The sequence below is a fragment of the Dreissena polymorpha genome, chromosome 1 (assembly GCF_020536995.1).
Source record: "Dreissena polymorpha isolate Duluth1 chromosome 1, UMN_Dpol_1.0, whole genome shotgun sequence".
Taxonomy (NCBI): Eukaryota; Metazoa; Mollusca; class Bivalvia; order Myida; family Dreissenidae; genus Dreissena; species Dreissena polymorpha.
In genome coordinates, this window is record NC_068355.1 from 196,552,872 (window position 1) to 196,567,648 (window position 14,777).

The 14,777-nt window shown below is 36.4% G+C and overlaps 1 protein-coding gene across 1 annotated transcript in view; it reads right to left on the reverse strand.

Moving 5' to 3' along the window:
- Window positions 1–1,276: 1,276 nt before the first annotated feature.
- The window catches only part of LOC127864476 (NAD(P) transhydrogenase, mitochondrial-like), a 32,604-nt gene continuing 19,103 nt past the window's right edge, over window positions 1,277–14,777 (reverse strand). Inside the window, exons 10-18 of the mRNA XM_052404097.1 lie at window positions 13,982–14,161; window positions 13,360–13,467; window positions 12,266–12,511; window positions 11,674–11,862; window positions 6,960–7,111; window positions 6,451–6,541; window positions 5,296–5,475; window positions 4,654–4,865; window positions 1,277–2,833 (exon numbers count right to left, since the gene is read on the reverse strand). Of these exons, the coding sequence (XP_052260057.1) occupies window positions 2,684–2,833; window positions 4,654–4,865; window positions 5,296–5,475; window positions 6,451–6,541; window positions 6,960–7,111; window positions 11,674–11,862; window positions 12,266–12,511; window positions 13,360–13,467; window positions 13,982–14,161 (1,508 nt within the window). The 3' untranslated portion in view covers window positions 1,277–2,683. The remainder of the gene's footprint in view (window positions 2,834–4,653; window positions 4,866–5,295; window positions 5,476–6,450; window positions 6,542–6,959; window positions 7,112–11,673; window positions 11,863–12,265; window positions 12,512–13,359; window positions 13,468–13,981; window positions 14,162–14,777) is intronic.

Consider the following 14,777-nt stretch of genomic DNA (forward strand, 5'->3'; position numbering starts at 1 on the left):
TTTATAGCCTCTTCTTTTTTGGATTGGATGTGTTCTCCCCAAAATGGCAGCCGCTATGTCACATAATGCCGGTAATTTCTCAGAGAAGTAGTTTGTATTAAAACACTCATAGTTTGTCTTAATCGTATTTTCTTCAAATGATAATGTCTTTGTCTATCTATCAAACCATGCATGTTGGTGTATTGCACATTATATTGGACTTTGTATACTCTGGCATTAAAGAATCGTCCCCGAGATGCATTTCGGTGAACTGTGGATTTAACTATTATGATGCTTCTTTCTCCCATCTTTAAACAATATTTAATTCAGTAAATATAATTTTTAACTTGGACAATAACACACGATATGACCAGAGGACCATTGTGCGGCTAGGGCCAATTATACACGTACGACCCATCTCTGACGTGTGTTAATGCTTGAATTGTTTAAACTTTATTTGACGTTTTAAATGTAGCTTACTTGAGAACGAAAGGCTCATTTTGACCTATCTCCGTAAATAATACATTTACGTACATTTCTTAATGAACAAGGTAAGAGTTCAACAAGAGATTGCCAAACAATATTGTCCGCTACCGGTGAAACTCCAACATTGTCAGTATTTCTTATATTTGTTGCCATAGAAACCATAATTCTTGACGTAGTAGCAAAATGAAATGACGTGCATAATCTTCATATTGTCATCTATTTATGTGTCAAGTTTCATGAAAAAAATATGAAGAACTTTTAAAGTTATCGCGGATCCAGAAAAGTGTGACGGACAGACAGACAGAGCGAAAACCATATTGTCCATCCGTTAACAATTGAACTTTTGCTCAACATCATGCTCTCAAGCCATCCTCAATTCATAGTTTACAACCTTAGTCTAGAACAGACGTTTCACATGACCAGCGTTTTTTTCTCCATTTCCCATCATTTTTTTTGGAAATTAGTATTGTTCTTTTTTTTTAAAATCAAATGCTGTAAATTTAGAATAAAAGTGATACAAATATTTTATTTACTAAGGTTTAACTTTTAGAGATGGATTTAAGATTAATTAAATGTTGAGACTTATTGAAGATAAAAGTTTTTAAAAATCTTTAATTGTGAATTATCATTTACCATTTGGGAAAAATATAAACTTTTTCAATTGGTCCTCCTACAAAACCCGAATTTTAAACACTGGACCAGCAGTAGCAACATGGAAAATGATTTTGAAAGTATCGCGAATCATTCCTTAACCAATTACCAATAAAAACAGTTATGTCTGAGACAAGATAAATATACGAAAAGGCCGAAGTAAATCTGAGAAAACTGTTTATTCAGTCTCTTGGCACATCATAGTGTTTCCTGAATAAATATTTCAACACATCACACGATGGAAACATTTGTATCACCAATACATAACTAGCAAACCTCTTACTAATAGTTATTACAATGAAACTACAAAATGCTATAATCATAAATGCGACCAACCAAGTCAAATGTATGCAGCTTTGTTAAAACCATTGAACTTCATTTGTTTTAATTTTGATATTTTTTTATCCCCCCTCCCCTGTTTTTCTTAACAGCAAATATCATTAAATGTATGTTGTTCTATTTTAGTATTGAAAAATGTGTTCTTTTGGGAAAAAAGACAAATAATACTTCCGAAAAAACAACAACACACAACTAAGTTCCCATATACACTATTATAAGCATATATGACCTAATCTCTACGATAATTGGGTATAAAAATATTTTACAGAAAATTCATCATTATCACAAACTTTTCCTTAGACTTTTTAATGAATCTTAAAACAAATCCAATATAAAGAAGTGAAGGCACTGCCTTCACAAAAACTATATATACAAACTGCTCATTTTTTTAAATTTTATTTTTTCTAATTTTTTAAAAGGTTATTAAATATGAATTCTCAAGACTACCTGACTACTTAATGTAGTCTATAAAACAATGATTTATTGAACAACACGTTTTGAAAACCAATCATTCATCAAATTAAATATCAATCTAAAAATTCAAAGTCAATTGAAAAGGCATACCAAGTAATTATTCAAATTAAAATCATAAACTAAATCCATCTTCAGCGATTTTTTTGTCCAATTGGGAAAAGTTCCCGTACCGGTCCAATTGGGAAAAATTGAGTCGTGAGAGCCTGAAATTGGGGAAAATCGAGTCTTGAAACCCTCAAATTGGGAAATTAGTGTATTTGATTTTATGCTCCCAAATACTTTTCAATTGATAACTAAGTGTTTTAAAGCTGTCAATATTATATTTACCTAGGTTCAAACCATAGAGCTGCATAGGGAAACTAACAAAATGTTGCATTTCCCCCCCCCCCCCCAAAAAAATTTTTTTTTTTTACCTTAAATTGGAAATTTTTTGGACAGAAATTGGGAAATTTGTAGTTTTTTCGTTATTGTGAAAGTGCCGTGTACCGGTACTTTATAAAGAAGGAAAAAAATCGCTGATCTTCTGAAACAACACCTGAATTAACAAACACTGTTCCTTGCGATAATTCTATGCTCTTAATAGATATTAAATTCCACATGTAAAGCATATTTACCCAAACAAAAGTTTTGTTCACATATATATCGAAACATAGAATATATTCACCACTTTATTCAATTCAAAGCATGTTATATAAAAAAGTTATCACTGGCAATGTCGATAAAAAATTTCATAACTCCTATTCCAATGCAATCGTTAGTCTCCGTAGTGCGCCTTTACACTAGTCAGTAGCGCGTCGCACGTTTTCTTGGCGTCTCCAAGCAGCATGTTGGTGTTCTCTTTGAAGAAGATTGGGTTGTCAACAGCGGCATATCCTACACCCAGAGACCTCTTCATTACGACAACCTGGATTAAAACACATTTCAAATATGAAATAGGTATTTCTGTAAAACACAAATTATTTGTTGGACACTAATATTTGGGCATTTTTGTTCATCCTCTCAGCACCGAAATCAAATGTCGAAATGACGTTGAGGTCGGAAGTTGTAGATCAGACATTTTCAATAAAAATTTTAGGATCAAGGGAAAATACCAGAAGACACAAAAGTTCATGTCTGGAAAATACATGAATCTAAGCAAGCAGTTTTCTACATGGCTCAGGGCTCGACAAGATGCAATAGCGTTATCATTGATTGGTTTGATATTTGTCAATGTACACAATTCTTTGCTTTAGACAACAGCATTACCTTAAATTCAGTTACTTATCAACATTGTGAAAACAACAGTGACACCTTTTGATGAGTAAATCGCTGATATATCAAATAGGACAATAAAAGCTCTTATAATTTGTAAAATAGTTTCTTTCTCTGCACAGACAGACGCCTGTCCTTGGCCTATCCACTATGCACCCTTCTACTTGTTGCGGGGATATACAGAACGTATTAAATAACTAATTTAGAGATCAGTAATCAAGTCAGTCGTAAATGAATATATTTCATTCTCTCAACGTTTGTGTAAAATATAACAAGGGCTGTTTGTAAAACATGCATGCCCCCCTATATGGGCTATAAGTTGTAGTAGCAGCCATTGTGTGAATACGTTTTTTGTCACTGTGAATGGTGGTAGTGGTGGTGGTGGTGGTGGTGGTGGTGGTGGTGGTGGTGGTGGTGGTGGCAGAAGAAATAGTAGTAGTAGTAGTAGTAGTAGTAGTGGTAGTAGTAGTAGTAGTAGTAGTAGTAGTAGTAGAAGTAGAAGTAGTAGTAGTAGTAATAGAGTAGTAGTAGTAGTAGGTGGTGGTGGTGGTAGCAGAAGAAATAGTAGTAGTAGTAGTAGTAGTAGTAGTAGTAGTAGTAGTAGTAGAAGAAGTAGAAGTAGTAGTAGTAGTAGTAGTAGTAGTAGGAGTAGTAGTAGTAGTAGTAGTAGTAGAGCAGAAGTAGAAGAAGTAGTAGTAGTAGTAGTAGTAGTAGTAGTAGTAGTAGTAGTACTAGTAGTAGTAGTAGTAGTAGTAGTAGTAGTAGTAGTAGTAGTAGTAGTAGTAGTAGTAGTAGTAGTAGTAGTATGCATTACAAAAATGCAGTTAGCCTTACATTTGGTAAAATTTAAATATATTACAAGGGAGACAAATCTGTAACAATAAATTTAAACTTATTGCATTTGTTTCCCCTGTAGTGTATTACCTCCCCTGTCCTGCTTATATTTATATTAATCAACAAAATTAAACATTAACACAATATTTAATATACAACATATACAAAAAATCTCATATTCTGATAATATTTTTATTGATCCACTGTATTTTACTAAAACGATGATGTTTCATTGGATTGATAATTATAGATTTAGGATTACAGACCAGTTGCTTCAGTAATATTGTTCAGAGTGTGCCCTGTTGGCCGCGTATGCATTCTTAAATTATCATTCAAAAAACCATTTTAATATTTCGAGTCACCGTGACCTTGACCTTTGACCTAGTGACATCAAAATCAATAGGGGTCATCTGCAAGTCATAATCAATGTACCTATGAAATTTCATGATCCTAGGCCCAAGCGTTCTTGAGTTATCGTATGACAATCACCTGGTGGACGGACCGACAGACCGACCGACAGACCGACATGAGCAAAGCAATATACCCCCTCTTCTTCGAAGGGGGGCATAAAAATGCTGTGACAAGTAACAAACACTAGCATTGTTGGAAGATATGAAAGCCCACAAAGGCCCTACGCACCTGTTTCGCGACCCAAACACGCAGCACGGGCATTCCAGCGATGATTGAGTTGGGGTCTTCCTCTGCAGCTGAGTTAACCGTGTCGTTGGCGCCGATGACAAGAACTAGGTCAGTATCCGGGAACTCATGGTTGAGTTCGTCCATCTCCTGTACAATGTCGTATGGCACACCAGCCTCAGCCAGGAGTACATTCAGTTGTCCAGGCATACGACCTGTGTAGGGAGAAGTTGTGGTTAAAGACCAATCGAACATTTCCATGAGGCACAATGCTGTGCAATGCTGTTCCAATGCGGAGATCTAAGATCTAGTGTGTTGAGTTTGTTGTGGTCTTGTGTTGTATTGTTCATTATCATTAATAAAGGTCCACATCCTAAAAGAAGGTTTCTCTCTTAAGGTTTTAGTTGAAGTTCCACTTTGTGAATATAAGGAAAGATTAGGAATTTCATCACCATTCAACAAAAACAAAAAACAAAATAACTTGAATAAGACATTGTTGTTTATTTGAATATTTTTTCGCTTTTAACAGTACTAATGTCAAAACACACCTGGAAGGTAACTTATGCAAGTTATTGATAACTCACCCACAATCATACAAACAAGTATCATATCAGAATACATATATACCATACTGTTAAAACTCACCAGCAACTGGGTGAATTCCGAAGCGCACATGCTTTCCCTTCTTCTTCAAGTAGTCTACCATCTCTGCAATCGGGTACTGGGCCTTTGCGACGCACAGTCCGTAACCAGGGACAATGATGATGTTCTTGGCGTTCGCAATGTACTCTGTGCAGCCTGTCACATCTACCTCAGTGTGGGTGCCTGTATTGGATTGTTTAATACTTTAATTGCCAAATTAATAACCATTCGGAGTCCTTTTTCATTAGTTCATACACCTAGCAAGATGTATCTTAATTGTTGTCATCACTGTAACGTAATTCATTAAAAAAACAAGGGACAAAATTGTCACAAAACCAGGTTTTCATTGTGAAAAAAATCTGATAAAGGGAGACAACTCAAACTGAACTTTTGAAATGAACAAACAACATTAACCCCATTTGTAAGTTTGTTTTAAAATAAATCTATTTTTAGTCGTGGCGACCTTGACATTGGAGATATTGACGTGATTCTTTCGTGCGACACACCGTCCCATGATGGTGAACAAATGTGCCAAATGATTTTAAAATCTCATAATGAATGACATAGTTATGGCCCAGACAAGCTCATTTATGGCTATTTTTTACCTTTGAACTTAAAGTGTGACCTTGACCTTGGAGATATTGACGTAATTTTTTCGCGCGACACACCGTCTAATGATGGTTAACAAATGTGCCAAATGATTTTAAAATCTCACAATGAACGACAAAGTTATGGCCCGGACAAGCTTGTTCCGCCTGCCCGCCAGCCAGCCCGCCCGCATTCGCCAATCTAAACCAGTTTTTTCCTTCAGAAAACCTGGTTAAAGATGCAAACAACTCGAAGAACTTTTCATTTAAGTTTATTCTGTTGATTTAGAAGACATAAACGCCAGACAGGCGGTACAAACAGGACCCTTGTACTGGAGGCCAAGCCACTGTAACAAACAACTTAAAACTGACATCCTACTTTATGACTCTCTGAACTCTTTGAACACAGAATTTAAATTGCATTTCCGTTTAAATCTTGATAAACCAAACCTGCATATGGATACAAAATGGCAATATATTTTTTTCTATTTGATGGGGGCCTGTTAGCAGAGGCCCCCTAGCTAATAGACGATGAGACTAGCTTGTTTAACGATGAAGCACATTCCCTCACCTGTGATCTCCATTGGTTTACCACCAGCGTGGGACTTGGTTCCAATGTTGTAGCCTCCAAGAATGACGTTAGCCAAGGACCGGTTCATGGCCTGAAATTATAACCAATCATGTCTTGCTAAACATTTTATCACACATTGAAGCCACAATTTCAAAGTAATATGTTTTTTTCGATAAAATTTTAGGCAACAGAACAAATTTCTGCAACATAAAACTAAAATAAAAAAAAAAATTGAAGCTAAATATTTAAACATATTTGGAGCCAAACACTTTTCAACAAAAATTTTATGAGATTTTTGTACTGAAAATATTTTTTTGTGAGCTCTAAATTTGTTGTTGTTTTAACAAGAATTTGCGCCCATTATGCATGAAAAGAACACGTTTACAGGCCAATATTGTTCACACATAATCTACAAGACTTTGTACATCAGACAAGTGTGTATCTACTAAATAACTATGAAGATTCCTGTATAATCACACTTTCTTTAGTGTTCTGCAATCACAACGCACCTTGCACATGATATAGGACAGGATGGCTCCAGAGGACCCGATGAGGGCGCCGACGATCGTCATCAGGTTGTTGTTCAACATGAAGCCTTCAGCGCAGAGCGCCCATCCAGAGTAGCTGTTGAGAACGGTGATCACCACCGGCATGTCGGCACCTGTAAAAATACCAGACACAGACAGAGTTAAAGTTGTGTTTAGTTACGGTCAAATTTTGAACTAAGATCTCAATCTTCACTGTGGTACAAAGAATTCATACAAAAATCAATAACCCAACTTTCTATGCAGATGTCGCGATGCTGTAAATGTTCAGCATAATTTACATGTGATTTTATCGGGACAAAGAATCAACAGGAAATACATTCACACACTTAATTTGAAGCAAGAATTTGTTAATGTCGCTTTTACATTGAACTAAGAAAGTATGTTTTGGATTACAAATTTGTGTGTAATCAATGATAAATTATAACAAGAATATTGCCAAGATATAAAAGTCCCCTACCAGCTGCACCATTGTCAGAAATTTCACCATTTTCAGATTTTTTGTTTTTGTTTCCATAGCAACCACAATTTTTGATATAGGAACAAAATGAAATGACATGCATAATATCCATATTGCCACCTATCCATGTTGCAAGTTTCATGAAAAAATATTAAGAACTTTAAAAGTTATCGCAGGATCCAGAAAAAAACACCATTTTCAACACTATTTCTAGTCTATTTGTTGCCATAGCAGGTTTTTTTTTTAGAAAAAGGGGAAGACGCTGGACGCTGGGTAAAAGGCGAAAATCGAGCGCGAAAGAGACATATTTGGGGGAAAAATAAAAACTGTTCATTTTAATGTCTATAGCTCGCCTACAGACTTCAGGTTTTGTTTTAAAAAAAGAGGCATGTCTCTGACCTTTTTGTTCTTAAACACATGAACAAGTATGATATTAAAGTCAAAGTCCTAAATATAGTTGCAGGTGTAGATCTAATAATGAGAAATGTTTTCAACTGGGGCCGGGGAACGTTGTCAATATTATGATTTCAATTTCATGATGAATGGGTTGACGATATAGATCTGCTACAGTATTGGAAGGGAAAGGTGCGGCAGCTGCCGATTGTCTACTTTCACTTTCACAATAATCCGACAGTATTAATCGATGTTGATAACATGTACCTCCGAATCCTGCTGGGTTTCAACGGTTTTTGATGATTCATTCTTAAAAAATGCGTCAACCAATTAATATTTTCCGAGTCCGATCGTTTTATTTTGTTCGTGTATGAACGCCAATTGTGAGACTTTTTTTCTGTTTTAACGTTTATATCTTGGCTTTCATATAACCCGGATGAAAATTGGACTGGTTTCCGGTAATTAATTGACAAAACACTCTTCTCGCGCAAGACCGGAATCCAGTAAAATAGTCACATGATTAATACGATTAGTTACCCGGTTTCCATGACGTACTTTAAGAGCTATATATAGAATCACTGGGATTCCCAGATTTGAGTGTTCGTCGGGAGAGAGAGAGAGAGCGAGATCGTTGTACATGGTACAAATTGGATACGTGTCGACTTTCCCAAAAGAAAAAAAACATGTCTTTGAGGGTAAAATATTATATTTGGGTGAAAATTATATTTTTTGGGGGGAAATGTTATTTTTAGGGGAAAAATTCTGGTAAGGGAAGACGCCGAATATCGGCGTCACTTTCTTAGTAAAAAAAACCCCTGCATAGCAACCACAATTTTTTACGTAGGAACAAAATAAAATGACGTGCATAATGTCCACATTGCCATCTATCCATGTTCCAAGTTTCATGAAAAAATATTAAGAACTTAAAAAGTTATCGCAGGATCCAGAAAAAAACACCATTTTCAGCACTATTTCTAGTCTATTTGTTGCCATAGCAGCGTTTTTTTTCCTTCTTTAACTAGTACCGGGGAACGGTACCTTTCCCAAAGCCTACCGGAGGCTTCCCAATTTTAGCACCGGACCTTTCCCAATCTCGATATCTACCGTTCCGAACGATTTTAGGTGCCGTTCCCAATAGCCAGTGCCTTTTATTTTCGCTGGAAATACCTTTTGATATTGTCGAGCCTTTCATTTTCGGCCATTTATTTTCGCCGGACATTGTTGCGTAGAAAGTAAACAAAACTTTTCAAATGGGGCGCAACTCTAACCGCTGTGTAAAATGTGAATGGATTACATAACCGCGACGAGTGATCGATATTTCCCGTGAAAGAATTCCATCGCTAAGACCAGTCTTCCTTACATCAATAAACTTTCTCAACACTAATTTTTCGTTGACATAAAAAAAAAACGTAACCGTATTGAGTTAAATGCGCATATTACTTCTATGTATAGTTTTTTAAGTGTTAAATCCGGACAGTAACTATTCGGATACGGATATAAACAAATAAAAGTTTAACATAAAATTAAAAATAATGAGGCATGGGTGTAAAATCCTATAGTTATTTACAACATATACATAAGCATTTAATGGCAGATGATCTTAATATCTTATTTGATGATTTGAAAAAAAAATCAAAACAAAATATAAGACTTACCTTTGAAAATTATTGTTAAAGCATTCCACTCTAAAAACTCATTTTGGTTACGTGTGACTATTCTCACTGTCTATTGTTAAAAGATGTCAATCCAGTACAAGATTCATTGTTGTTGTTTTTGTTTAGTTTTTAAGTTTATAATTTAACTCACATGAAACATTGCAGGGCTTGTAAGACTTTTAAGGGCTAAAACAAAATTATTAATATTATTTTTTATGCAACCTCAGTGCTTATGCCTATCACTGGAAGATATTTTTTTCCAATTGACGGGCACATCCTAACTGAAGTGGCAATAACACAATTTTCACATGACATGATACGATAGTCAAAATATCATAACCGTACTGTAGTTTTTCTGTCAAAACCTAGAGTTTAAAATGCTTTGTGATGCAGAATATAGCCCCTAATGATAGATAACATGCATTTTAAAGGTTCCCAATTCATCAATTTTGCGACTCGAATTTTTCCCAATTCATTGATTTCGCGACTCGTTTTTTTCCCAATTTGAAGATTTCACGACTCGAAAAATTCCCAATTGTAGGGGTACAGGTACCTTTCCCCTTTGGGGAAAAAAAACGCTGCATAGCAACCACAATTTTTGACGTAGGAACAAAATGAAATGACGCGCATAATGTCTATATTGCCATTTATCCATGCTTCAAGTTTCATGAAAAAATATTCAGAACTTTTAAAGTTATCGCAGGATCCAGAAAAGTGTGACGGATGGACAGACGGAGACAAAACCACAAGTCCCCTCCGGTGAAACCAGTAGGGGACTAAAAACACTTTACCTGATGAATCACATGCTTTTACAATATTATACACCAAATGCACAATGTCCACGAGGATTGCACCCGATTGCATCATCAGTCTCCGAAATAATTTTCAACGATTTTATAGTGGAAGAGTACACCAAGGGGACAGATTAGCAAGGTAGGTGTAACCAGTGATTTTTTTTGCTTTTTTTTTGTTACAGCCTGTGGCATTTGGATTGGGAAAATTAGCGCGATAAACCATGAAATTGGGAAAAATAGCGCGATAAACCATGACATTGGGAAACATTATAAATATGATTATAAGAACAGAATAAAAATTGCTAAGTTCATGTTTGACAGCATTTTCATATTATAAAGTGTTGCTTTCATGTCTTTTTACAACGTTTAGTTAATATCCTTCCACATGCATATTAAACTTGCAATAATCTAAAGATTCTTCAATATACATGTACCATTATGATTTAATCATAATCTCTTTAAGAGTATGAATTTAATTCAGGATGTTTTTTAAAGTAAAATATGATATGGCGAAAACATTAACAAATATTAACAAACACGCTTTTGTGTTCTTGCTGTGTTAATGTTGTATTAAATGGAGCTAAAATAATACATTTCATTTGTTTACCTTTTAATATCTTGCACAATTGACATCCTCAGTTCAATGCTATTTCACCAAACTATACAGCGTGACAAACATAATAAAGCAGAATATGCGTATGAATCTGAATATACACAGATCCACTAACATATAAATCAAATCATGTTTGTCTCTTTCCATTTTCGAACGGTTCTCGTCTTAAATCATAATGCTTTATCTTTGTGAACTCCAATTTCCCAACACAAATTTCCGTGACGCACATTCACTGTGAACATTTCTAATAAATATTTGTTGTTGTTCATCTCAAACCTAGTATTTTGCGTTAATTGACACACACATTAAATTATCTCCTAATAACCATGTGATATCCGCTGTTAATTTTAGTGTTATTTATCATTTTCGCTGCTCATCGCAAACTTCTCGTCTGCTTGCCGCCATCTTGGGCGTGTGTAAAAACAGGCGTTAACAATCGGGATACATCGACTATCCGTCGGTATCCTCCGCAATATAGAGAGATGTGTGGATAGCAACGTAAAATCGTATTCGGCTACATTCGTGAACATTCGTAAGTCAGTCGGCGAAGACTCGACAAGCTCGATCGTCACTCGTTCTACGAAATTTACGCTAAATGACATTGTAATCTTATTGGCTTAATTGGCAAAATTTGGTCATTTTTTGGGAAATTTTGGTCAGATTTTTGGGAAAAAAACGTCATTTTTTGCAATTGGGAAGCAGCCCAATATCGGCTGTAATTTTGGGCAAAAAAAATCACTGGTAACAAAGCTGCCCCACTTACCTCCGATAGCCATGGTTAGTGTTACACCCATCACGCTGGACAGAGTTGTGGTTGACGCAAGCATGGTCAGCCCGCTCATGTAGGCGCCATCCATCATGAAGTAGCCGTAGGCACCAACGTTGGCCAGCAGCATGCCAAGGTTGAGTGGGTGTCGCCCAGGCAGTAGCAAGGGGTTGGACTTAAGAACCCCTGCAACATTAAACAAACAATTCAGGGTCTTAAGTTGAACTCTATTTTTGCCCTTGGCATATTAATGCCAGGGTAGACCAAATGTTACATTTATCAAACTATTAAAAATAACCAGTTTTTACTATTCTTTTTCTTTGCACTATTACAAGTTGTATTGCTTAATTGGAAGTTATTCACTTCGCATACTTAAAATGACAACCATGACATTGTTTACGGGCTGTAACAATGGGTTGTTATTTGGCAGGTGAGGGTATGGGACAAATTTGAGTTTTGGAGGAAAACAGCCACATAACAAGGTAAACCAAAACGCTTCTTTGTGAATACTGCACAATTAAGAGCTAGCCGATGTTAAATGTTGGCTTTGAAATGGAAATCAACATCTCACCTCTTTAAAACAACATACCTTGAAGTTTCCCAAAGGCCACCAAGGACCCAGTAAACGTCACACCACCGATGTACGTTCCAAGGAACAGGGCTGTCTTATGAACGCCAGCGGCTGGATCTGTGGCGAAATGTGGGTGCTCTGCCATAAAGTTGGCAATACACGTCACCACCGCTGCGGCACCGACAAGGCTGTGGAACAGCGCCACCATCTGAGGAAGGTCAGTGACCTCAACTTTCTTGCCCCCAACAACTCCGAGGAGACCACCTAAAAAGGTTTAACAAATTATGGCATTATTGCATTAACATATCGCAATCATCAGGGAAGGGTCTGGTGTTATCAATGCTCTTTCCGAGGAGACCGCCTGAAAAGGTTCAATAACTTCGTTCCTTCATAAAATATGCAGAAACAAGGGACAAAATTGTCACAAAACCAGGTTTTCATTGTGAAAAAAAATCTGATAAAGGAAGAAAAGTCAAAGTGAACTTTTGAAATGAACAAACAAAATTAACCCCCTTTGTAAGTTTGTTTTAAAAAAATATCTATTTTAGTTGTGGCGACCTTGACATTGGAGATATTGACGTGATTCTTTCGTGCGACACACCGTCCCATGATGGTGAACAAATGTGCCAAATGATTTTAAAATCTCACATTGAATGACAATAGTTATGGCCAGGACAAGCTCATTTATGGCCATTTTTGACCTTTGAACTCAAAGTGTGACCTTGACCTTGGAGATATCAACGTAATTATTTCGCGCGACACACCGTCCAATGATGGTGAACAAAGGTGCCAAATGATTTTAAAATCTGACAATGAACGACATAGTTATGGCCCGGACAAGCTTGTTCCGCCCGCCCGCCAGCCAGCCCGCCCGCATTCGTCAATCTAATAATCAGTTTTTTCCTTCGGAAAACCTGGTTAAAAACCTGGTTAAAAAACAAGTATCATGGTCACAGTGTAAGACATATAGCGTCAATTTTTTACCAAAAAGTTTCGTAAATCAGTCTCAGAACCTCATTAAAGACCACAAGTACTGAAGAAAGAAATTGAGAGTGTTGACATTAGCCAATTATTTTTACTTCAATCAAGTCAAATAAAGTACTACAGCCTACCAGCTCCAACACATGCAGCCATCTGTGCAAATGATTCAGGTGTGGGTGCGAGTATTCCTACTGTGGCAGCAAGACCTGAGGATACACCGATCATTCCCAGAGCATTACCTGAAAATAATACAAAATCATGTGACATCAAGTTGTACCTTACCAATAACTGACCTTTATTTATGGACTTTTTCAAGCAATATGAAAATAGGAAGTCTTAGTAGATCCTGATATATCGTACTTAAAGGTAGCTAATCAAAGACTGGTGTGTTTCTGAAAATATCATTTTATAAATTAACAAACACAAGTGTGACATTTGTAATAGTTTCTTAATAATCACAATTAAAAAATAAAAAGACATTTTTAAGAATAAAAACCAGAAACTCTTGCGGTTTGAAAAGTCAAAGAGAATCGGATTGATATCTCCCGACTTTTTCAAAATTGTATAACAGACATACAGAATAATGGACTGACATTGACCGATGAGAAACAGCTAAATTATTACTAACACAAAACGAAGGATTTTAAATTTGGATTCCTTACCACTTAGATTGTGATGCAGGGTTAATTAAATCAGGTTGAATACAAACATTTAGAAAATTTTGCTAACGAAAATCTCCAAACTGTGACTCACCGAGCCTGCAGGTGGTCTGAGAGGAGAGTCCAGTGAGGGCACCCACGCAGCACAGCGACGCGGCCAGGTAGGTCATCTGGTGGATGTCGGGGTAGGCGCCCGAAGCCGCCAGGGCCCCGTAGCCACCCACAAACCCTAGAGCTGGCAACCCGTACAGCCAGTTGTGCTCCGATGGGTCTCCTATTGACAAAATTGACAAAACATTAAAACATGAATGAAATGAAATGTTATGTGTCTATCAAAAAAGCTCAGGTTCTGAGGGATGAACTACCGGTAAGTAAACTCAGTCGCCCCCGAGTTTAAACATGTCCAAGATTTTATAATAGACAGTAAGATAACCACCCATATGTTTTCTATATATTATGCCACTAGTGCACATTCACGTTCGAGACGCTGACATATTTTTAAGTGTTATCAGATACCCAATCGGATAAGGCTTCTAAACTCTGCCCATCAATAACATTTCTTAACTCCTCCCACATTTGAGTTCATCAATCAAATTTGAAGCGTTCTATGTTCGTTCAGTCCCGCCATTTCATAGATGAATATACAAGGCAAGCCTTTCCTTTCCCTATGTCATATCAGCCTCAAAAATCACCAACCATATATTATCTATTTATGGGGGGGGGGGGCATTATAAAAACAATAAATGGGTAGAGTGACTTAAAGGGATCTTTTCACGCTTTGGTAAATTGACAAAATTGAAAAAAGTTGTTTCAGATTCGTAAGTTTTTGTTTTAGTTATGAGATTTGTGAGGAAACAGTAATACTGAACATTAACCATGCTCTAATATAG